Below are 24,507 nucleotides of genomic sequence, written 5' to 3'. Positions count from 1 at the left end.
ATTAAAAATATGTGAAATAAGATTTATAAGTACTGATCTTTAAGAATAAATATTAATATGAATAATTATTCATCTTTATTCATATGGTTTAATGTATTTTTGTGTGCTTTTTAATAAACCAATTATTATATTTTAAAAAAGCTATTTTAGTTTAGTAACAGTTGCTTCCTTGTGCTTCAAAACTATTAAATATTATTTTGTTGCATGCTAGTATGTGAGTGGTGCGGAAAAAAATCAGTATGTTTACGCCTGTAGGTGGCGACAAATTAACGTCTATTTTTCTGAGGGAAAAAAGAGTGAGTAAACAAACTTCAACAAATGACACAAGATTACGTAAGAAAATTATTTAAAAAAATTAAGATAAATGTGTTTACATTTAATGATACTCAAATGAAACGAAAATCTGTCTAAATCCTATTTGATTTTTATATGTTTTAAGCGCTCGTGGTCTCTAGTTCAGGCGGTTCTTTAACGTCTAGTAGGTGGCGGTAAATGCACTTAAAGCTTGGTTTGCCAATCGCCATAAAACGCCAAAGAAGAAGTAGTTCAGGCGGTTTATGTTTTTACCCAGAATGCACCGCTGGTCTCCACTGCGCCATCTTTACAGACCTGCGCGCTGAGGACACGAGAACGAAAGTCAATGTTATTAATGTTTTTGTTCATTTTGGTAGCATTTGTTTAACTTGGATCAAACATGTAAGTTATACTTCCTAACATAGATATATATATATATAAAAACGTTCAGTAGGACTTGTACAAAGAGAAAAACGAGATGGAGATCTCAATATACTCACTCATGGACACATGTACGTTAGCATGCTAGTCATTCAATCATTAAAAACGTCGCGCTTTTAGTGCTTTATGAGTAAATATAACTAACTGCCCGGTCCTCTAAAGCTAATTCGAGAAATATATAGTTTAAACATATTGGGATTCTCAAAGCGTCCTGCTGCTGCTGTTGTTGATTTGACGTGTTTAAGCACAAACTGAGTGCAGTGAGACACAGAACACAAACATCATTTTAATGTCGTTTTATTCTGAAGTTATTTATAATCTCAAATGTACTCTGACTTTGATGCTTAATTAGAGCATGCTAATAAAATGGGATGAACAACTATTGACATGAAGGAAGAGGACTTGCTGCATATGAAATATGAAATGCTATACTCTTATGTGGTGAAGTTTACAAAATGTCAAAAAACATGTTCAAGTTATAATTCTGAACAAACGCAAAAGGTTTTGCCCGTCATGGAGTCTGTTGTTATTAGTTGTTATCGTTATTAGTTGGTGTAATAGTGTTGGTACACTAGTGAAATAAATTTTGATGGTATTTTAAGGGGTAAGTTCACCCAAAAATGAAAATTATGTCATTAATAACTTACCCTAATGTCGTTCCAAACCTGTAAGACCTCCGTTCATCTTCAGAACACAGTTTAAGATATTTTGGATTTAGTCCGAGAGCTCTCAGTCCCTCCATTGAAGCTGTGTGTACGGTCTACTGTCCATGTCCAGAAAGGTAAGAAAAACATCATCAAAGTAGTCCATGTGACATCAGAGGGCCAGTTAGAATTTGTTGAAGCATCGAAAATACATTTTGGTCCAAAAATAAAAAAAATGAAGATTTTATTCAGCGTTGTCTTCTCTTCCGGGTCTGTTGAGAGCGTGTTCATGACGCTGCTGATGTGTTTTCTGGTACGCCAATAACTAAAATAACATGTCAGCAGCGTCATACATCAACAGCATTTAGAATGCAGCTCAGGTGTGTGTCTGTAATAGTGTGTGTTGTGTTTGTGTCTGCAGTGTGATGGGGGTGAAGGCGCAGCGTCCTCGCTGCTTCTTTGACATTGGCATCAGTAATGTTCCAGGTGAGACTCTGCACAGCTGCTCTTCAGGACCTCAATGGGAAACTTTTTCCTTCTTGAAAGTGTGGGATGTATTTCCCTGTATAATATTTTTCTCCCTCCGGTTTTCCTTGCTGCAGCGGGCCGAGTGGTCATTGAGCTTTTCTCGGATGCGTGTCCCAAGACATGTGAAAACTTCCGCTGCCTTTGCACAGGTATTTATACATATAGAGAGAGAGATGCAATGTGCACTATTAAATATTATGCAGAGATGCCGTATTAAGATGCAGTAAATTTACTGTCGGTGTGAGAGATTTTACATCGTCTTCCCGGTCTGTTTATGCATTGCTTTGTGTTTTTTTTTTTTTCGTCCTCTGTCTTCAGGTGAGAAAGGAATTGGTAAGACTACCCAGAAACCCTTGCACTACAAAGGAAGTCTGTTCCACAGGATAGTGAAGGACTTTATGATACAAGGAGGGGACTTCAGTGAAGGTACTGCTGTTTTTTTTTTTTTTATCATGTACATCATATGTGTGATGTTATTTGACAAATGTTTGACTTAACAGGAAATGGTAGAGGTGGGGAATCTATATACGGAGGTTTCTTTGAAGGTGAGTGGGCTTTTTTCCACTTAAGAATCATGTGCAAATTAATAAAATATTGCAGGTTTATATATATATATATATTAGGGTTGTGCCGATAGATGATAGTAGATGTCTCTGTCGATAGTCGACGATATTAGGCTCATTCTCCTGTTAATGTTTTAAATAATAATAATAATAACTTATTTTTATTAGGCGGCCTATTATAATTCGGCTATCAAACTGCCTAGCTATTTCACTTCAGCACTGCATTTCTCACACACACACGTGCGCACACGCAAAAGAGGATTAGAGCCTGTAGTCGGTGAAGTTGTACCGCTTTGACTCGGATAACTTCTTAAATCAATGAAATAAAAGAGATCGAAAACGAGGAGTTGGTGTCCCACACATTTTATGGCTGGTGTGCGGCAACGCGCTCTTCTCAAACATGAGAGATTAACTTTCTTGGTATTACAAATAAAGTAAAGAAAAAATTATAAGGCGGCAGAGCGAACTTCTCATCCATAGTGATTCTGCAGTGGGCAGCCATTTATGCTGCGGCGCCCGGGGAGCTGTTGGGGGTTCGATGCCTTGCTCAAGGACACCTAAGTCGTGGTATTGAGGGTGGAGAGAGCACTGTACATGCACTCCCCCCACCCACAATTCCTGCCGGCCCCAGACTCGAACACACAACCCTTCGATTGCGAGTCCGACTCTCTAACCATAAGGCCACGACTTCCTTATGTGTGCATTATAAGTTAAGTGATTAGTCTCTTAAAGGGCACTCCGCACTATAATGTGATGCATGCAAAATACATAGTTTTGGCCAATACGAAGTCTCCATACACAAACAGACATACATCGTCTGCAGATAGAAGGCATTTCATTGCACTTTAACAAGTAATCTGAACAGGATATGTGTAGTATTTTAAACAAGCCCTCACTAACTGAGTTTAATGCCACAGTTATGTCAGACCGCATCTCATTCTTGTTTCTGTGGCGGTGCGTCAAGCTCTTCATGAGGTGCGCGGTCCGGAGCGATGTATGACTGATGTTTCAGTTCAATTCAACTTTACTCCCTATTATATACTCCAAATATATGAACTTAACTGTTTTGAATACCATATTTTTCGGACTATAAGTTGCACCTAAGTATAAGTCGCATCTGTCCAAAAATACGTCATGACAAGGAAAAACACCTATATAAGTTGCACTGGACTATAAGTTGCATTTATTTAGGACCAAGAACCAAGAGAAAACATTACCTATGTACCTATCCTGCGCAGTTTAAAATGCCAAATAGTTATGCTATGACAAGAACAAAGAGTCTCTCTCTTCCTCCACACATGCACGTTAATATCGTGTATCATCGGTGATGATATGACGATTTGAAAAATGACCATCACCCAACCTTTCCTTAGCAGGATATCTAATTTAACTTTTTCAGTGTAGGTTCTTTTAAATATTTTATTTTAGGTGTATTCAAGCACTTTTTAGTAATTTTATTTATCAAGTTCAACAGTGATTTCAATATTCTGACATTTCCTGTATCTAGATGAGAGCTTCACAATGAAACATACCAAGGAGTTCCTGCTGTCGATGGCAAACCGAGGGAAAGACACCAACGGCTCACAGTTCTTTATGTGAGTCCAGCATACTCGCTTCTAATGGATAGCACCGGCCTCTTTGATTGAAAATGGACGATGATCTGTGACTATCATTTTCTTTTTCACAGCCTCGATGTAGAATAGATGTATATGTCCTCCTCAGTGCATTGGTTTGGTCTTGAGCTAGATATGTACTGCAAATGATAATGTCTCAGATCATTTTATGGTGTGCATTAATCACTGTTTTTGTGTTTGTTAGATTTATATTTACATTCTGCCTCACTGTTTTGTGTCCCTGACCATAGAACTACAAAACCAACTCCTCACTTGGACGGGTAAGTGTGCAGCACAACGTGTTACTCCGTATTTGATAAACAAACTGCTAGGTAACATATCTTATGGAGTGTTGAAAAGGTTTTGTTGCTTTGTTCCACAGACTTCATGTGGTGTTTGGTCAGGTGATCTCCGGCCAGGAGGTGATCCAGATGATCGAGAGTCAGAAGACGGATGCCAACAGCCGACCTTACTCTGAGGTCAAAGTGCTCAACTGTGGGGAACTTGTTCCAAAATCTAAAGGTGATATTGCAGGTTTCTTTTCTCATAAGCCTTTCTTCTTTAAGCCTAGAAATGTTTAGATGTTCTATGTTGTTTGTTTTAGCTTACTGTATTTTCCAGACTATAAGTCGCACTTTTTTTTCATAGTTTGGCTGGTCCTGCGACTTATAGTCAGGTGCCTCTTATTTATCAAAATGAATTTGACATGAACCAAGAGAAAACATTACCGTCTTCAGCCACGAGAGGGCGCTATATGCTGCTCAGTGTAGACTACAGGAGCACTGAGCAGCATCTCTGGCAGCATAGTGCAATGTTTTTTCTTGGTTCTAAATAAATGCGACTTATATATGTTTTTTTCCTCATGATGTATTTTTGGACTGATGCGACTTATACTTAGGTGCGACTTAGTCCGAAAAATATGGTATATTTTTGTGTACTTGTGTATAAATATGCTTCTGGCCTAAGTAGGCAGTTTTTTTTTTTTCCTAATTCATTTTTATTTTTATTTTTTATACATTTTTTGGATTTTAATAAAAGTATTAATCAAAAAGCATAATTAAACGCCTTAAACTTTGACAATTTAACAAATTATGTAAATTAAAATAATGAATATGTATACACATGCTTTTTTTATTATAATAAAAAAATGGGATAAAGCAAAAGTTTAAGATCTAGTCAGGGTTCTTCAATCTCATTCATTTTGTGGTGACTTCTACACACAAGCATTCAGAGCCACTGTCAGTTAAGAATTGACTAAATAACTTATTTAATAGGCGAGTACAATCAATGCACATCAATTGTGAACTGTCCAATGTTATGAATGTCAGTATTTAATGGTCACTATGATTACTTGTCTTATTCACTACTATCTTTTTAATCGTTTGTGCGGAATGTTCCTGTAAAGTCTCTAAATTAAAAATAAATTAAAATTGGCAATGCAAAAATAACATCTCAACGAGATCACACTTTGAGACTACAATCTTGGTTTAATCCTACTGATGCATTTTTTCCAGTCAAATTGTTATACTGTATTCTAAAGTATTGCTTCAACTTCTGTCATCCAGCAAAGAAAGAAAAGAAGCATCAGTCATCCAGCGAGAGTGACGACGACTCTTCCTCAGACAGCTCCTCCAAGTCAGAGGAATCAGAGAAGGAGAAGAAACAACGGAAGAAAAATAAGAAGGAACTTAAGAAAAAGAAAGAACAGAAACCCAAGAAGAAAGACAAGAAAGGGTGCAGTTGCCTTTTTATGATGGGAGTCTTTCACCCTACAACAACCCTAATATAAAATGCTTCAAAATGTGAAGTATTTACTTTCCCTGTTTTGAGCACATCATTACTAAAAGCTCAACAGAGTACCAAGATTATCACAGACATAATAAGCACTCTTTAAATTCATAACATATAACAATATCTGAAATAATTTTACCAGCCAGACTTTTTTTTTTGTACGAACCGTGTTCATTCTTGCTGAAAGTGATTTTTAAAGTAGTCATTCTTCAGAAGAGTAAGAATTTCAACATGTCTTATTATGTAGGTCTGATGAGGAAGAGGCTGATCCCCAACCCGTGTCGACCATCCGCCCAGAGGAAGTGCCAGCTATTCCTGAAAACCTCTTCCTATTGAGGCGAAGCCCCCAGAAGGCCAAAGAAGAGGAGCAGGGGAAAGAAAAGCAAAAGGAGGACTCTGGAAAAGACCGACAAAGAGAAAGAGACCGGGGGGGAGAGAGAGAGAGGGAAAGGGACAGGTAGAATGTGATATGTTGATATTTCATTCAGTAATGTTGTGGAGGATGCTTTGTTGTACAGACATGGATGAAATGCCTATGTTGTAAGATTGTTATATTTTGCTCTCCACGGCCATGACTTGTAAATTATATTCCAGACCCATGGGGAACTCCCGGCCAAACCGCACGAGACTGGTGATGACCAGGTCAGGGCGCAGAATTAAAGGAAGAGGACCGAGGGTGAGAGAATAAATATTTGCTTTGAAAGCCAGATCGTGAGTTAAATGTGAATACACTTAAACCGTTTGGGCTCGGTAAGATTTAGGAAAGACGTCTCTTATTATTTATTTATTTGATCAAAAATGCAGTTAAAAAAACTTTAAGAATTTAACAATTTTTTTATATTTTAATACATGTGATCAAAGCTGAATTTTCAGCATCATTACTCCAGTCTTGAGTGTCACATGATCCTTCAGAAATCATTCTAATATGCTGATTTACTGCTCAAGAAACATTTCTTCTAAAAAAAAAAAAGAAACGTTTTTTTTTTTTTATGGAAACCATAATGCACCATGAAGTTCAAAAGAATAGCATTAGTCTATAAATAGAATAAAAAATATATATATAATACATTTCTTAAGTGTTACTTCTGGTCAATTTCACACATCCTTGCTGAAAAAAAATAAAATAATAATAAAAGAACTGATCCCAAACTTTTAAACGATCTATGTTTTGTTAAACATCTTTTTGATTTTAGTGAATAAAATGATAGCTCGTTATTATGATTTTTATTTATTTTTCCTTAGCGCTACCGGACCCCATCTAGATCTCGCTCGCGGTCATGGGATCGGTTTCGTCGCAGTGAGACGCCTCCACACTGGAGGCAGGAAATGCAAAGGACACATAAAGCTAAAGCCAACACATCCGCCACCCAGGATCGATGGATCAAAGGGGACAAGTATGTGCAATTTTTAGAGTGCACACAAATGTTGCATCCAGGATTCATGCAATGTGTTCACAAACTTGTTCACTCAAGAGTTATCTATTTTATATAATTTGTAAAAAAAAAAAAAATATATATATATATATATATATATATATATATATATATATATAATAAATAAAAAATCTGTTGTGGTTTTTTTTTTTTTTTCTCTCTTCCAGAGGAGATATGTCAGAGGAAAAGGCTGAAGCCACTGAGCCAGCCAGCGAGAACAAAGCTGCAGGACAAGAAGCAGCAAAAAAGATCTCTGAACGAGAAAAGAGAGATTCAAAGCGGGACAAGTCACGCAGTCCTTCCAGAGGAAGAGACAGGAAGAGGGACAAACATCGCTCCAAAAGCAGAGATAGGGATGCACGGAAAAAGAGCGATGCTGATGCGGAAAAGAAAAAAGCTCGCAGCCGGAGCAAGAGCAAAGAAAAGAAGAGAGAAAAGGAAAAGCACAGTAAAGCGGATGACAAGCAGGGATGCTCAAGCAGCAAAGACAGGAAAGAGAAAGATGCCAAAGAGCATGACAAGGAGGGCGAGCAAAGAGACCGAAGCAAAGAAAGTAGCAAACAACATTCAGAAGGGAATGACAAGGAAAAGTCAAAAGAGGTGGAAAAGAAGAAGAATGGAGAGCAGCGACGTGACCGATCTAGAAGCAGAGAGAAGGGTCGGGACGGGTCACGGAGGTCCAGAGGCCGTGACAAGCGTGGCCAGTCACGCGACCGAGGACGTGACCGACGCCACAGCAGCAGTCGAGACCGAAGATCATCTCGCCAGTCGAGAAGCAGAGAGCGAGACCGACGAGACCGCGGGAGAGACACAGAAGACCGAAACAAGAGGAAGAGTGCAGACGAGTCAAAGAGCAAAGAGAGCAGAGGACGAGACAGGAGCTCCAAAGAACGATCCTCCCAGAGACAGAGAAGCCGAGAGCGAGATGATCGACAGAGCGGCAGGAAGCAGAAAGAAAAGAGTGACAGTGGAAGCAGCAATTCAGAGAGCGATGCTGAGAAACAGAAGAAAAGAAAAAGGAGCGAGAGTCCGAAATCTAAAGAGAGAGTGAAGGACAAATCTAAAAGTCCAAGCAAAGATGTGAAGAAAAAGGATTCCTCTTCCAGTGACTGAGAGGCTGCATGTAGCACTCCATTTGTTTTCGGTTTCCCCATCAGTGACTTACTAACGTTGGATACAAAGAGACATTTTAGTCATCGTGTGTAACAGACATGCCCCTCTCCTGAACGCCTGGAATATTTTTTTAATGACTTGATACGGATCACAATGTCCTGATTTTTTTCGGTTATATTTGTCCTGCTTTTATCTGACATTTATTTTAATTTTCTTGCCCATATCTTGACATAAACGTTTAGTGGAAATGGTTGCGTAATTGATTTTTCTGTCCAATCTGAGCTGTGTTTTTTAAAATGGGTTTGTTGGGGACATGTTTGCATACATTGGAGTTTTGTAAGGGCTTAATGTTTGTAAGGAGACGACAATGTTAGGTTCTGTTGAATTTGACAAATAAAAATTGATGCTCAACCTGAACTTGACTTTCAGTGGTCCTGTTTATTGAAGTCTCTTTCTATTTTTCTTTAAGATTGCAGAATGTATTGGTAGTTTTTTTTTCTTCTTTCATTTATCTGTAGTCAATTTATATAAAAATATGAATTTTATTTTTGTTTTGTATCTACAGGTGTATCTCAAATTAGAATGTGGAAAAGTTAATTTATTTTAGCAATTCAACTCAAATTGTGAAACTTCTGTATTAAACTGTGTGCATTTATTTATTTAAGTCTTTGATTCTTTAAATTGTGATGGTTTTGGCTTACATTTTACCAAAACCCACCAATTGTGTGTGCACTTGGATGGGTTAAATGCAGAGCACCAATTCTGAATATGGGGCACCATACTTGGGAAATGTCACGACTTTCACTTTAAGGTACCACATGGTTTTTTTATTACTATATTCAAGCTTGAAATCAGTGTTTTAGGCATAAATTGAACTGGCACCTGTTTGTGCGTTATTTCATACCTTTATTACTACTATTCTAAAATATTTACTAACAGTATCTATATTTTAAGAAAATTCCATTCTCATTCAAAATACGCTGATTCACTTTGAAACAGAAACTCAAGTTCGATTCTAGTGACCAATCGGGGCCTACCAAGACGTTTGAGTGACGTGAGCGGCAGCCAATCAGAGACGAGTCCTCGCACGCGGGGAACTGGCAGTGACTAATCACGCTTTGTGTTGTAAGCGAGTGTCAGTCTGAGTCTCAGAATCGCAAACGAAATTGAATAATTCACTCAGACTGCCGCTTCAGGTCAGTATATGTTTGGTTTGATTTCGTGCATCTCGTTATTTAACTTTCACAGACTGATATATTGAATACTGAACTTTTTTTTTCTCGCTCATTATATCAATACCGTGTTTTTGTCTCATTTCCAGCACAGAATCATGAAGACCTTAGTAGTGTTCGACTTCGATTACACTATAGTGGATGACAACAGCGACACATGGGTGATCCGCTCCGCTCCTGAGCAGACGTTACCGGACTGGCTGAAGAAGTCCTACCAGAGAGGCCGCTGGACCGAGTACATGGCTCGAGTCTTGACCTACATCGGTGACCAGTCGGTCCGGCCGGAGCACATGCGCGCGGTGATGGAGAGCATCCCGTTCACCGACGGCATGATCGAGCTCCTGACCTTCATATCTGACAACAAGAAGGACATCGACTGCATCATAATCTCCGATTCCAACAGCATGTTCATAGACTGGGTTTTGCATGCATCAGGGTTGAAGTCTGCTGTGGATGACGTCTTCACCAACCCTGCCAGCATCGATGCGCGCGGCTACATGAGCGTGCGCTGCTTTCACGCGCATGACTGCCAGCAATGTCCCGTAAACCTGTGCAAGAGCAGGGTGCTGCATGATTTCAGAGAGAAGCAGGCTAAGGCTGGTGTGCATTACGAGAGGATTTGCTATATAGGAGATGGAGGAAACGACTTTTGCCCCGTTCGAGAATTGAAAGAAGGAGATATTGCAATGCCTAGGAAAGGATTCACCCTTGAGAAACTGTTGTGCAAAACCATTTCGGAGGGTTCAGAAGCACTGCATGCGAAAATCATGCCCTGGGCTAGTGGCAATGAAATCCTCAAGGAATTAACAGCTCTTATTGAGTAATATAGTAGTATATGCAATATTGTGACGAACTAGACTCACTTAACTAATAGAATAATCACATGGTAAATCTGCACTAAATGCATCATGTGCATGAATGGGCATCCTATTATAGCTCATTTCCCCTTTAATCTACTTGATAAACTTATTTGGGCATGGTGTAATATATTTTAGAATTAAGTTTATGTTTTGGTTTCATTGAACATTTTAAAATGTAATGTTTTTCGCAGTTTTACATATAATTGTTTTGACAGATCTTTTTGAGATTTAAATAATAAATAAGCTCACTGGCTGAATTTATGTAACAATAATTTAACAGTTTGAGGTGCTTGATATTTAATCCACTGAGGTTTGCTGCAGAGTATTACAATGAACAAATGTAAAAGTTTTAACATGCTGGCAAAGTATTTATTTTAAAATCTGCACGATGAAAATCCTATCTATAAATCCTATCCCAATGAATGCCATTATTGTCATGTTGTAAAAACGTAAAGCAGCACGACTGTGACCTTAATCTTTAACACTGCAGTTTGCTACTGCTATGAATTGAAAATAGTTTAATATTTCAGTGCAGAAGATATAAAACCAACCTTATTTTTATTATTACTAGAAAACCCTATCTGCATGTCAGTACCATATTCCTATAAATACACCAGACCCCTTATTTTAGGCTTATCTTACTAATTTTCTTTGATTATATTTTATTTCTGTTTTTTAAGTTGATTTATGTATTACAAATAAATCTAATAATTTGATTAAATAATGTTGTTATTATTAATGAAACACTTCTTTTCAGTGTGGATTTTCAATGTGGTGTCAGACTTTTGGATCCTGTTGTATGTTTCAGTCATGTTTGGAAAGCCAGCTGGGTCATAGACACTCGTGCTGAGTCCTGATAACAGCATTTTGGGGTCAGACGTGTCGCTCTTGACTTTAGATAAACAGTGTTGTGAATGTTTGTTCCTGAGTGAGCTTGAATTTTACATGCGTATATTGTAAATGCAGCCGGATTCTTGATTCAAAGTGTTGTATTCAAAGCAGAGATGAACAGGGACTCTAGTATTGGCTTATAAATAAACAAAGTTTGCATGGCAGAAAAGTTTGTTAATATGACCAGAGCATCGTCATATTCTCCTACACTGAGACCTTGTTCCTGTTAGTGTTTACAACAAATCTAGTGTCATTTGTGCTTGTGCCACACAGGCCATTCACATGTTTAGTGTCTGATTATAAATGAATAAATATTACCCAGTCTAATGTTTGTGTCTTTGTTTCTTTGAATAAATGATTGTATCTGAATGGAGGCTAAACTAAGCTTAGATAGCAGCACTTTTCAGACGATAATGTTATTAGGGAACAGGACCTGGCTGCACAAACCTTTAAAACCATTAGTAATTATATGATGTGTTTTCTTGTACAGACGGCTTCTTGTAATATTCAATAAAACAATATTCAGGCGTTTTCAGTTAGAGAACGCTGGAATATTGTTTTATTGAATATGACTTATATTACCTTTTAAAATGTAGGCTATTAATAAATTGCCTGTGTTTTAGCAAAGCGGTGCATGGTACAAAAATAAATAAATGGTAATGCACAATCAAACTAATGAAATTATTTAAAAACGATTCAAAACAACATGATTTTAAAAGAGCTGTTCGATGTTTATGTTAAAAAAAATGAAACTTTCAAGAAATAAGGGGATTCCGAGTTGAACTCACTTTCCCATGATCCTTCACCCGGACTGTGGGTGACGTCATTACAACACGACGCGACACGTTCGGGTAGCAATTCGTGTGGCGTTTGATTTAGTTCAGATTCAAAACGCAAGCTAAGTGAGTATCAGGATTTTTCAACGTTGATTGTTTTTCTAATGTTTACAGTGTCGCTATGCTTCAGAACGGAGAGGAAAACAGCAAAGTCAGATCGGGCGCTTGATGTTTGTTCAGTGTCATTCTGTAACGTGGAGCGCGTGGAGCAACGTTACATGATTTATAAACATTACATATATTGACTGCATTTATATCCTAAAGACAGGTTATTTTAATTATATTAAACACTGGATATATTCACTTCAACAGCCAGCACTCGATATAAAACAAGCTGCATGCAGTTTTGCTGTAACGTAACACACACGTGTTTTGAGGATAACACATTTGTCTAGTCACGCGGCTGTCTGGAGACCACACACATTTCTCATCACAATCTTTTACCTAAATTATTATGCTGCTAATACAGGCTTGTGATGCCAATCGAATAGAAACAGTTTAAAAGTTTACAGACTTCTTGCACTTTTGCAAAATGGAAAACACCATCTGTTTCTGTTACTTCTCGTCCCAGCAGAGATGGCAGACGATCAGAAAATGTCTCCTCTGGAGAAGAAGGTGGCAGAGCAGATTGAGGTGAGACGATGAGCCTCATAATTAGGTTCATTTTCTCCTTCAAAGCCTTGAATGACACGAATGTGATGTTTCTGTGTGTTCAGTACTACTTTGGGGACCATAATCTCCCTCGAGACAAGTTTCTGAAGGAGCAGCTGCAGTTAGATGATGGCTGGGTCCCTCTGGAGACGATGCTGAAGTTTAACAGGTACATACGAGAGAGATGCATCATGTTTCTGGAAATTGGAAAATAGAAACTGGGTTTCCGGGGTCCTTAAATGTCTTAACTCACGGTTACACACATGAAGTCCATGAAAAGGTTGTACATTTGAATAGAAAGTCATAGTTTTGTAAAGTAACGGCATTAAATGTTGCACTCGCTGCAAAAAATTCTCAGTATTTTTGTTTTGTTCTACAATACAAATACATAAAACATCCTTAAATCAAGATACGCTTAGTTAAAGATGCATTTTGAAGAAATGATACTAAATTAAGTGCTTCAAACAAGAACTAAAGAAAATGTCGATAGGTAAAAAAACGTGTTTGCTTTCTGAATTAATAGCTTTCACAAAACCTGCAGAAACCCTGAAGAATGCTTTTCATTTCCTGAGGTCACCACAAACTGTTGTTGCATGAAAAGAGAGCTGCTGCTTAGAAATATTCCTTAAAAAAAAAAAAAAAAATCACTCATAGTCAGTCTATGTAGCTTGTTAATCTAATGGCCCAGGGTTCTTGCTGCTGTTGTGTTTGTCTCTCATTTTGTGTTCGTCCTCACAGACTGAAGAGTCTCACGTCAGACGCTGCTGTTATTGTGGAGTCGCTGCAAAAATCTAAAACGGGTCTGTTGGAGATCAGCGAGGACAAAACCAAAATAAGACGAAATCCCAACAAACCTCTCCCAGAGGACAATGAGGAATACAGGGACGCGCTCAAACACAAATCCATCTACATGGTGAGCGAATGGGAACAATGACATCAAGTTCCTCTTCGCATTACCTTTGCTCTAAAACCAACAGCATATAATACGGTTTTTAACAGGTCATCTTGTCCTGTTTGTATTACTGCGTCCTGTTGTTTTCCTCTTTTGTCAAGCCACATGTGTCTGTTGGTTGACTGATATGAATGTTTCAATTCAACAGAAAGGTTTTCCTCTTGAAACCACGCTGGATGAAATTAAAGAGTGGTTTGCAGATAAAGGGAGAGTTGAGAACATCTACTTGAGGAAAGGAGCACAGAAGACTTTCAAAGTAAGGCTTTTAATGTGAAGTATCTCAGGAAGAATTTTTTACGACTTCAGTGGTCAGACCAGTGTTATTATCTATATACTCTTATGGTATTAATATTTTGAATGTTTCAATTAATTATTTAAAGATTTCTATTTAGATTTACTTTTTTAGTTTTAGTAATTTTAATACACTTTAAAAAAATTAACAAAACATTAATAAAACATATTTAGAATACATTTTACAAGAAAATGCTTGAAATTCAGACTTCAAAATTTCACATTTATATCAATGTGTTGCTGTTTCTTTGCTAGTAAATTTCACAATTAATAAGAAAAAATTGCTTGTGCGTTCAGTTTAAGTGTATGTCAAGCTTGTTTTATTTTAGTTAAATGCCAAGGCAGCATTTTAAGTTGGCATTTTGTATAATACTTTTGTTTCAGCTTTGTTTTAGACAGTCAATCAAAACATGTCAACGTTTCAGCCGAAAACAGGAAACTTTTTATCTGTTTTGCCTGTTCGTTTACACAGAAAATGCATATTTTTGAACACAAGTTGCAAAGTAAAGTTTTATGAAAACGGCACAGTTATCATTTCCGTGTAAACGCCCAAAATGTGAATCTTTTAAAATGGTAACGTCATGCGCGTGCGTAGTAAATGTTACATATTTAGACGTGGGCAGTACGTGTCGATTTTAAAGGCAAGTGCGAACAAACATACACAACAATGGCAGAGTACGTTACCGTTGTTGCTGCTCAAAAGTTTGTTACAGCAAAGTGTAGATTTTTAGGCCACGACGGGGAAGTCGTGGCCTAATGGTTAGAGAGTCGGACTCCCAATCGAAAGGTTGTGGGTTCGAGTCCCGGGCCGGCAGGAATTGTAGGTGGGGGGAGTGCATGTACAGTTCTCTCTCCACCTTCAATACCACGACTTTGGTGCCCTTGAGCAAGGCATTGAACCCCCAACTGCTCCCCGGGCGCCGCAGCATAAATGGCTGCCCACTGTTCCGGGTGTGTGTTCACAGTGTGTGTGTGCGTGCACTGCTCTGTGTGTGTGCACTTCGGATGGGTTAAATGCAGAGCATGAATTCTGAGTATGGGTCACCATACTTGGCTGAATGTCACGTCACTTTCACTTTCATTTACTTTACCGATATTACAACCAATAGCGGAGACACTTCATAAACAACATATAACTTCCCTTCAAGTACTGTTTAGTAACAAGGTGAGAGCGCCAACTACTGGCCTGGCATATGTAATACAGCGTTTTTGCGAATGTTTAAATGTGAATCTTTTGAAAATGTTATCGTGTATACGTGAAAAACTCAAGGGAAAAACTTAACCGTTTTTGACTACACCAACAAGATTACAATGCCTAAACTGTACTTAGCATTGTAAAACTATTTTACTGGGAGTTAAACGAGACAATTTGTATCTACCTCAGTTTTTCTGTTTACGTTGCTGTTATTGTCTGCAGGGATCGATCTTTGCGGTTTTAGAGTCTGAAGAAGCCGCCAAGGCTTTTGTGGAGCGCGCTGATGTCAAAGAGTACAAAGGGAACGAGATGATCATCATGATGAAGTAGGTGCTTCTGCAGGTTTTATTTCCTCATTTGTCTCTGAGCATTTCATGTTGATTTCTTAGTATCTGAATGGCTTTGAATGTTCTGGTGTGAGAGTTGTTAACCTTTGACATCTGTCTGTAGAGATGACTATTTTACTAAAAAGATGGCCGAGAGGAAGCAGAATCGTGTGGAAGCAAAAGCCAAAGCAAAAAGGTAATGCACAACAGCCGTTTTCTGCAAAAAAGTGAGATGAGTGAAGTTATAATTGGTAAATGTGCATTTCAGTGAAAAGGAGGACAAGCAGAAACAAGCCGAAGAAGAAGAGCTGGTGAGTTTTCATGCAGAAACGCAAATGAAACCGGTTTTCAGATGTGACCGTGTTAATAATAAATGGCTCTTCTGTCTACCCAGAAATCCCTGAATGATCAGAAAGGCTGTCTGCTGAAGTTCTCCGGTGAACTGGGTCAGACCTCGAGAGAGGACTTCCACGCGATCTTCTCCGATCATGCTCGGATCAAATGGATTGATTTCACCAGAGGAGCTAAAGAGGTGTGGAATGAACCAAATACTTCCCTCACACTCTTTATTAGCAATATGAGTTACACCTTAAAGATGTCTTTGATATCTCCTTCAGGGCACCATCCTGTTCCACTCGAACGCCCAGGAGGCCCTGCAGAAGGTCCGAGAGGCTCACGGAGGAGAAGACCCAAAGGTTAAAGAGCAGGATGTTCAGTGGGAGGTACTGGAGGGAGACGCAGAAATGGAGATGCTGAAGAAAATCATCGAGGATCAGCAGGAGTCCATGAACAAACGTAAAGGAGGCAGAGGTAATCCAGAGGACGCAGTAAACACACATGCAGGTGTCTCAGAGTTTAACACATTGCTCTTATGCTTCGCCGTGTCCTGTGAGTGCAGGAGGTCACCGGGGTCGTGGAAGAGGCAGGGGGGGACGCAGAGACCGAGGAGGAAGAGAACAGACCCAGTTCAAGGGAAAGAAGACCAAGTTTGAAAGTGATGAAGAGGGAGATGAAGGTAAAAGGGGACACTGATGTCACATACACTGAAAGAAATGGCGTAGAAACAGTTTTCACTCTGAAATTGCTAGTAAATTTTGTCACACACTTTAGTTTGGGGACCAATACTCACTCTGAACTACAGCTTTTGCCTCAAAATCCTAGTTGGCTGCTTATTAGTAGCTGTTGAATGTAGGTATGGAATAAGATCCAAATATGATCATCTAGAAGAAGGCATTAATATGTTCTTTATATGTACTAATAAACAGCCAATATGCTAGTATTATGCAAACTAGTTAATAGTGAGAATTATCTAAAATCTGAAATATAGTTACAAAAAAACAGCAAGTATCATGTTGTTAAATGTGAGATTTTGAAGTTGAAAGACCAGCGTAATATTTTCTTTGTTTACAACTTTGAAAAGTAATATTTTATGTAATTTAAATATAATTTAAATATAAATGTAAAACAATAATATTATGGGTATAATGATTTTGTTTTAAACATATATTTTTATTTATTTGTTTATTTAACTTATGCCTGGTAATACTTGTCATTTAAAAGATTTAGAAGTAGAATTAAATAATATAATTAAGACACAGTCAGACGTGGTCGTAGTTTTCATTAATACAAAACTACTACAAATCAAAACCAAACAATGTTATGAGCTACGAATTTGTTGCATAGCCTTTTCTATTTTTTTATATTTTAAAATTGTAATAGCAGCAAAGTAAATTTATGTCCGTGACACAAAACTGCCTTTGTACATGCATTTCTAATTTTAAGATTTATGATATTTTGTTGAGCCTGAGGCTTAGACTGGAGGTTAGTCAGGCTTTTTATTAGTTTCATCACCCGCAGACATGTAGTATATTAAAATGCCGGAGTAAATAAAGTTTGCTTAGAATTTTTAGCTTTAGTCATATGAAATCTGATGCATTTTCTCCTTCAACAGAACAAGCCAGTCCGAAGAAGAGACCTCTGGAGTCTAATGGTCAAGGTAACGAAGAGCCGGCTTCCAAACAAGCAAAAAGCGAGAACGGTTCTTAAGGGCAAAGAACTGTGGCCTTGTTTTGGAACGATTTTCCCTAAAATCGAGAAACCTAGAAATGCATTCTCAGACTACTTCCTGTCAAAAGATGCAAAAAAAAAGCTTTATGCCACACTTTTTTTTTCTGAACTCGCCATGAAAAAGGATTTTTTTTTTCTTCTGTGAACAAACATACTGGGTGCCTGGATGTTGTGTATTTATTTGCCAAACACATGCTTATGATTGCTGGTATGATTTAAGATCTCATCTGCAGCTCAATAAATGTGTCATTTTTAAAATCTATTCATTTTAAGCAGTTAGCTGGAAGCGCTTGTATAACTCTAGACATCTTTGTGTATTATATGTACTATAATATACAATATACTCTATATAGACTATAATTGCATTCCCGAGCACTGACAGTCTGCAGAATCTAAACCGATAATCAAAGAGCTGATTATCTGTTCTGACAGCGTTTGTTAAATGCAGTACTGTATTATTATTATCGAACTGTTTGAGGCCTATAAGAGAACTTAAGTTGTTGTTTTTTTTGACAATGTCAGAAGTTTTAGTAATAAGCATTGGTCAATATTGTTTTTTTTTCCATTAACGAAAACCTGTTTCGCTTTCACAAACGTAACATAAGAGAATAAGTGTGTGTTATCCTGGTTTCTTTTATACGTTGCTGTAAAGTTGCTTTAAGTGGTTACAGAGGCATGTAGATCTGAAGAGTTTTCATTAGGAGGAATTAGATTTAACTTGAATACATATTTTCTTTATCACAGACACATGTCTCTTAATCTAAAGTGCAGTTTTAGATGCCATGCTTTATATTTACCCATTAAGGGCTTCAACAAGCACTCATTGTTATTTTTTTCCCATATTTTTTTTACTGTCTGTCATCTGTTGAGATAAATATTACACAAATTTAGAAATTCAATAAAGAGTCATGAAAAATTCAATAAAGAGTCCTGTTTCTCTACTTTCTGTTACTGAAAGAGGCTTACCAAGATGTGTGTAAAGACTTTCCGGTCATATTTGAAACCTAACATAGATGCATTGGCCCTTACATTTTATTTTGTAAAATGTAGTTTACTCCGTTTACATTGTTTACTCTGAGACTGTAAAAAGAATAGTTCACCCCAAAATGAACATTCTGCCATTCACCTACAATTTTAAGTTGTTTCACACCTGTATACACTATTTATTTATTCTTTTTTTTTTTTTTTTTTTGCTTTACACAAAGGAAGAATATTTGTAACCTAACAGTTCTGGGGCACCACTGACATGTGTAATTTTTTGGTGCCTCAAACTGTTAGGTTACAAAAATTCTTAAGAATATCTTCCTCTGTGTAGAGCAAAAATAAAAAATGTCTAAAAGTGTGGAACAACGTGAGGTGAGAACATGACAGCATTTTGCTTTATTTCAGGAGCTTAGGGACCCACCCACAGGAAAAGGGGTAGAGGCCGGTAGTGTGACTGCTGCCACCTGGCAGTGGTACACTGCAATGGATGCTGCACTCCAAGGGCAGCACTCGGTTACTATGCCCGTAGTTGTTGCATCAAACCCACTGCCACTACAGGTGGCTCAGTCAGCACACCAGGTTCTACCCCTTCTGTGGAAGCCAGGAGTAGCCAGCAGTCAAGAAAGAGGCGACGGGACAGCCAGGCTCTTCTTGAGTTTCTAAAAGAACAGGCAGAGAGGGAAGAGGAGAGGGAGAGAGAAGCATTGGCGAGAGAAGAGGAGAGAGAGAGGGCAGCAACAGCCAGAGCAGAGACATATCTGTCTCTGTTTGAAAAACTTAATAAATTCTAAATTAATGTTGTATTTAATGATAAATGATTTTATATAGATTATTTGAATAAAAAAAAATAAAAAATGAATGTTTCAATTTCAACCCTGGCAAATCATTGTTATAGCAACAGTGTATTCTTTATATTTACAACAAAAACACAAATAATATAAAATAATGTAATATCCAATGTCTATAGTGGTATACAATTATTTACAATCATGCAGTTAAATCTCAAGAAGAACATACCAAAATTAAGAAAACGTATAAATGTATCTATACCCATCTACTTGCACATTTATTCATACCTATCTTTCTAATTAATGTCATAGCTATTTCAACTCTTTATGTTGCTCTTTTAATGAACATGACAACATCTGGAAAGGTTTACTGTCTAGATGTAGTACTGTTCAGTTAGACACCCAGGCAGTTCCACGGGAGAAGAAAGCTGAGCAGCCAGACGTCCTCGGAGATGGTTCCCTGATAGGTCCCTCTCACCCACTGCTGCATTCTCACCATCCTCGCGGTCTTTTTGTCCTTGGCTTTCCTCCTCCTCCTCCTCCTCCTCCTCCAAGAGATCACCTCCCATCACACAGATGTTGTGGAGGATACAACAGGCACCAATCACCTTTGGGGCGAACAGTGGCCTGATCTCCAGGGCCCGCAAGAAAATTGCACGCCAGTGAGTTTTTAACATCCCAATCATCGAGTATATATATCCCATCATCGAGTGCGCTCGATGATGTTCCGTGCTTGTGCATAATGCCTGTTGTATCGGGCTTCAACTTGGCCTGTTAATCAAAAATCGTGTAGAAAATGTGTAGTGTATTGCAAATTCATAACAGTAAAAATTTGGTTTATCGTGTGTGTCTGTCTGTCTGACATAAAAAAAGTGTTCTTACTTGCGACAGGCTGGCGGTATGGGGTCATGATTGCAATAGGATGCTGCAAGCAAGGGTATCCCCCATCTCCCAAAAGATAGTATCCAGCTGGTGAATACAAAGCCTGCTGGTACATTGGTGATCTGCGCAGCACAAGGGCATCCTGTACAGAGCCTGGATTGCCAATATACACATCTATAAATATGCCTTTAGCATCACAGGTGCCCTGTAGAATGATGGAAGGGAAGATCTTTCTATTTATGTAGCATCTTTTTTGTGGCATTGCAGGAGGAACAATCCTGATGTGGCACCAGCAGCACAGCGGCTCATGGCCAGCAAGGTGAGCAAAGCCACCCCCCACCTCATCCATTTCCTCTGCTTTTGGAAAATGAATAATTTTGTGGAGGATGGTCATCATCTCCTCCACAACATTGTGAACAGTCCTACAAACTGTTGAAAGTGGCATGCTGAAGTCATCTGATGTGACCCTGTAGGATGCTCCACAGGCAAGCCAATAAACCGTAACAAGTACTTCAATTTCACGGCTCCATCCATGGGCTTTTTGACGGGGCAGCATCTGTACCAGCATGTTGATGCTGTTCCTGGAGAGCCTGAAAGCTGGCTTTAAATCCTCTCCAGAAAAAAACTTGACCAGGATTGGTACCTGGTCATTGATCTGTGAATACCTGCGAGTGGGGCTTTGTTCCTGTTAAAATATATAGATAATATATTAAGAATGTTTTTACTTTTGTTGTATTATGTATTTGTTATATGTATTGCTTTTAAAAAGTTGTTACTATATGTACTGTCGTTGCATTGTATTTATTATATTTTTGGATTTAATATAAGCTATATACTCAGTTGTTTTAAGGATTTTGTCTAAAATTTACTAAAATCTGCCATAATTAAATCTCCCTCTAACATTTGCTCTTTTCGTGAAGTATTTCTTTATACTCTATTTCGGTTTCATTCATTTATTGATAAGCTCTAGCACAACATTCATCCCAGAGTCTAAAAGTTGTAGCCTATATGATTATTATAGATATTAAATTGTCCTGTTTGTGTTAATGCAGTAATATGATGTGCACCTAGCTATATAAAGATGATAAACTATAAACTTATTTGAGCACCACAAAGACAAATAAAAGGTGTGTGAAGTGTAAGCTAGTTAATTTAAATGTTATCAACTGTCAAACCTATTGTACTTGTCAGTTTATTTGGTATACTGAAAAATCTAATGTAGTCTCATTACATCCCTGCAATAGTTTACATAACTTTTTGTGAGATAGTACTTTGTAGTCTGTTGATAGGGTGCCTATATGATACATTATAATACATTTTTATTATGACTTTTCATTTGGATATACCTAACTAAGTCCACATAAGTATATGGGCAGTTTATGAAGAAAGAATAATTAGAAAAACGTACAATGCTAGAGAGACATGCTAATATGGCACGTCTCTTCGCCATCCTCCGCTGCATCCTGGCTTTTCTTTGAAGGATTCGTCTCCTCCGTTCGGCAGCCTCCTCTTCAGCATCTTGATAAATAGCAATTGCAATGGCAATCCTAAGCTGTTCCATTTTGATTTACACTTATTTACAATTGATTTACACCTTTCAACCGTTTTTCCCGCTTTTTTATTTAAATTGTAGCTGAGTGGGTTTATTGCTAGATTGTTCTTAATGAAAAGAGGCAGTTGTTTTCACATATTTTATTTATTTTGAACGACGTAAATATAATCACAGTATTAATGTTACCTGAACCACATATTAATGTTTAATAGTTTTTAAAATAAAAAAGAGACAGTCGTTTAATATTATATTCAATTTCATTATAAATATAAAGTGAAAATAATCAGAGTAGGTACATATTAGTTTTTTAATACTAATATATTTAATATATTGAAAATAAAAAAGAAGTTAATTCAAGTAAAACATGCATGCTGAGTGATGCTATCAAGTACGCTTCCGTTCCATTTGTAGAATGACTGGACTCGCGTCCTCCCGTCCTCGAGAGTTCGTTCTTCTGAGTCCAACTTGGCATGTCCAAACTCGGAAGGACGGAAGTCCAGACTCTGCGAACTTGGTATTGAGAAATGCCCTGACTGTCTGTTGTTGGTCTCAAGTTCGGTGTCTATTCCCGCAGTTCCCCTGGCTGTAAGCCAAAACGTGATTGGTTGAAGCGATAACGTGCTACGATTGGTCAGCTCAATGTGGCCGTTATTTGATTGGCTTGAGTAAACGGTGGGTGGAGTCCACTTATTTGTGGATTTATCTGCATGTCGACGCTAGAAGTGTTTCAAATCCACAAATGCACAGGAATCGATCCACAAATGCGTGCAGTGATTTACAAATGCACAGACAGCGGTTCACAAATAAATACCAGGTAGAGTTGTGTTTGTGACATTAAACACATTTGTAAATATATATATTTTTATTTGCAAATCTGATTTTATTTATTTGTGAGTTTTAAATTTTTTTGTGAAACTCTTTATATTAATTTGTGAATTTGATATATTTTTGTGAATCTCGTTACATTTATTTGTGGATCATAATCTATTTATTTGGAATAATGCAACAATTCTAACCCCATATATTAAAGCATTGGCCAATCAGAGGCGTTCAGATGAGTCATCGCTAAAATGCCGGTGCTTCCTTCACTCGCTGGCTGACTGGAGACCTCTTTCTGGCAAATTCTCTCGTCAGAAACAACAAAGTGCAGATGTGTGTACGAATCTTTAATTAAGATATTGATTTCACAGTGTTAAAAGTTTCAGTGATTTTAATGGGAGTTTCTGAGAGTGATTGAACTCTAGACTGTCAGTGAAAATGATCTTTAATAATGTAAATGTTATTTGCTCTCTTTCTGAACAATGAAAATTTGAGTAAAGGCTGATGAAATATATACATTTATACACGCACACATACATTACATACATTTTATCTATATATATATATATATATATATATAAATAAAAATAGGCTCAGTATATATGACCCAAAGTAACTAGTAACTAACTACTTGAGTAGATTTTTTATCCGATACTCTTTTACTCTTACTCAAGTAACTATTCAGACTAGTACTTTTACTTGAGTAAATCTTTCTAGAAGTACTTTTACTTGAGTACAGTTTTTGGGTACTCTACCCACCTCTGGTGGTGTTGTCATTTTTGATGCAGTAACCTTGGCATCACACTTGTCAAGTGCATAAATTAATTTGTGTTTTTTTTTTTTTTGTATTTGTGAATGTTATTTATATTTAAATGAATATTCTTGCAGTTGAACAAGCCTTGCAAATCTACAGCTTTAAACAGTGGGATATTGCTTTATATTGTAAAAAAAAAAAAAAAGCAAAAATTATAATAACAGCAAATAACTTTATACTCGATGCTTTTGACACAGACTCAACCATAGTGAATCCTTCCAAGATTACACGTAAAACTTGCTAAGAATTTATCATAAAAAGTAGTAAATGTTGTCTAGCTGGAATTCTCATTTAAAAATGTAAATGTTTTATATTTAGATTGCAACAGTGGCAGACAGAGAACTATTGTGCTCAATGGAAATATGTTGTATCATGTCTACAGACTGAATCTAAACCTGATATTGCTAATATGAGTACCGTGTTTCTGCCTTTCTTAAGTCTTGATTAGCCCTTCCATACATGAAGGCCTTAAAAAGGTCTTAAATCTGAGCAGAAGAGATTTATTTTTCAAAGTTGTGGCATTAAATGTTGCTTGCACTGCAAAAAAATAAAAAAATAAATAAAAAAAGAATACATTTATACAATACAAGATACATTTACTTGAGATACAAAATTATCCAAAAAGTATTGTTTTCTGAGAAACTGATCCAAATAGATTTCAATTTTGAAGTTTACGCAAAATGACGTTTTTTTTTTTTTTTTTTTTTGTAAATTAAAATGTTGAAAAGTAAAAATCTGTTGAAATTTTTATACTTCGAAAAACTGACACTGTGTTCCCTTCAATTTTTTCATCAAAAAGTATTACATTTGCCTTCATAACAGCTGCATGAAAATAAAAATGATTATGATTACCTGTAATTGAAAGGCTTTTATGGTCACAGCACAAACATCGCTTCATCATTATGATGTATGATGTCATATTGTGTTGATAGGAAATATGTAAAGCT

At 37.3% G+C, this 24,507-nt stretch overlaps 3 protein-coding genes across 4 annotated transcripts; all 3 read left to right on the top strand.

Moving 5' to 3' along the window:
• Positions 1 to 554: 554 nt before the first annotated feature.
• LOC132090932 (peptidyl-prolyl cis-trans isomerase G-like) lies at positions 555 to 8,837 on the top strand. Of its 2 annotated transcripts, none has more exons than XM_059497699.1 (13): positions 555 to 696; positions 1,801 to 1,865; positions 1,982 to 2,056; positions 2,226 to 2,333; positions 2,408 to 2,452; positions 3,978 to 4,065; positions 4,335 to 4,364; positions 4,466 to 4,605; positions 5,649 to 5,817; positions 6,122 to 6,331; positions 6,469 to 6,550; positions 7,117 to 7,268; positions 7,475 to 8,837. In XM_059497699.1, the coding sequence occupies exons 2-13, from the start codon at positions 1,805 to 1,807 to the stop codon at positions 8,418 to 8,420; spliced, it is 2,106 nt and encodes a 701-aa protein (XP_059353682.1). In that variant the 5' UTR covers positions 555 to 696; positions 1,801 to 1,804; the 3' UTR covers positions 8,421 to 8,837. The 2 variants fall into 2 exon arrangements, with proteins under 2 accessions (XP_059353682.1, XP_059353681.1); XM_059497698.1 differs by having other exon boundaries at positions 4,466 to 4,617; positions 5,658 to 5,817.
• Positions 8,838 to 9,463: 626 nt separating this feature from the next.
• LOC132090931 (pyridoxal phosphate phosphatase PHOSPHO2-like) lies at positions 9,464 to 11,730 on the top strand. Its single transcript, XM_059497697.1, has 2 exons — positions 9,464 to 9,616; positions 9,742 to 11,730. The coding sequence occupies exon 2, from the start codon at positions 9,751 to 9,753 to the stop codon at positions 10,474 to 10,476; it is 726 nt and encodes a 241-aa protein (XP_059353680.1). The 5' UTR covers positions 9,464 to 9,616; positions 9,742 to 9,750; the 3' UTR covers positions 10,477 to 11,730.
• Positions 11,731 to 12,171: 441 nt separating this feature from the next.
• Positions 12,172 to 18,646, top strand: LOC132090930 (lupus La protein-like). The gene is made up of 12 exons (XM_059497696.1): positions 12,172 to 12,305; positions 12,814 to 12,872; positions 12,956 to 13,059; positions 13,629 to 13,803; positions 13,991 to 14,098; positions 15,551 to 15,654; positions 15,779 to 15,850; positions 15,923 to 15,965; positions 16,049 to 16,186; positions 16,272 to 16,464; positions 16,553 to 16,669; positions 17,606 to 18,646. The coding sequence occupies exons 2-12, from the start codon at positions 12,816 to 12,818 to the stop codon at positions 17,698 to 17,700; spliced, it is 1,206 nt and encodes a 401-aa protein (XP_059353679.1). The 5' UTR covers positions 12,172 to 12,305; positions 12,814 to 12,815; the 3' UTR covers positions 17,701 to 18,646.
• Positions 18,647 to 24,507: the final 5,861 nt, after the last annotated feature.

Source organism: Carassius carassius, chromosome 17 (assembly GCF_963082965.1).
Source record: "Carassius carassius chromosome 17, fCarCar2.1, whole genome shotgun sequence".
Classification (NCBI taxonomy): Eukaryota; Metazoa; Chordata; class Actinopteri; order Cypriniformes; family Cyprinidae; genus Carassius; species Carassius carassius.
Note: the sequence above shows the minus strand (reverse complement) of the source record. Positions and strands in the feature narration are given on the sequence as shown.

What these genes read in the sequence shown, in the direction of transcription:
- LOC132090932 (XM_059497698.1), top strand. Translation starts at nt 1,805, where the DNA reads ATGGGGGTGAAGGCGCAGCGTCCTCGCTGCTTCTTTGACATTGGCATC. An exon ending in CTTCCGCTGCCTTTGCACAG is followed by an intron (nt 2,057 to 2,225) that starts GTATTTATACAT and finishes CTCTGTCTTCAG; the next exon opens with GTGAGAAAGGAATTGGTAAG. An exon ending in ATACGGAGGTTTCTTTGAAG is followed by an intron (nt 2,453 to 3,977) that starts GTGAGTGGGCTT and finishes TCCTGTATCTAG; the next exon opens with ATGAGAGCTTCACAATGAAA.
- LOC132090931 (XM_059497697.1), top strand. Translation starts at nt 9,751, where the DNA reads ATGAAGACCTTAGTAGTGTTCGACTTCGATTACACTATAGTGGATGAC.
- LOC132090930 (XM_059497696.1), top strand. Translation starts at nt 12,816, where the DNA reads ATGGCAGACGATCAGAAAATGTCTCCTCTGGAGAAGAAGGTGGCAGAG. An exon ending in AAGCCGAAGAAGAAGAGCTG is followed by an intron (nt 15,966 to 16,048) that starts GTGAGTTTTCAT and finishes CTGTCTACCCAG; the next exon opens with AAATCCCTGAATGATCAGAA. An exon ending in TGATGAAGAGGGAGATGAAG is followed by an intron (nt 16,670 to 17,605) that starts GTAAAAGGGGAC and finishes CTCCTTCAACAG; the next exon opens with AACAAGCCAGTCCGAAGAAG.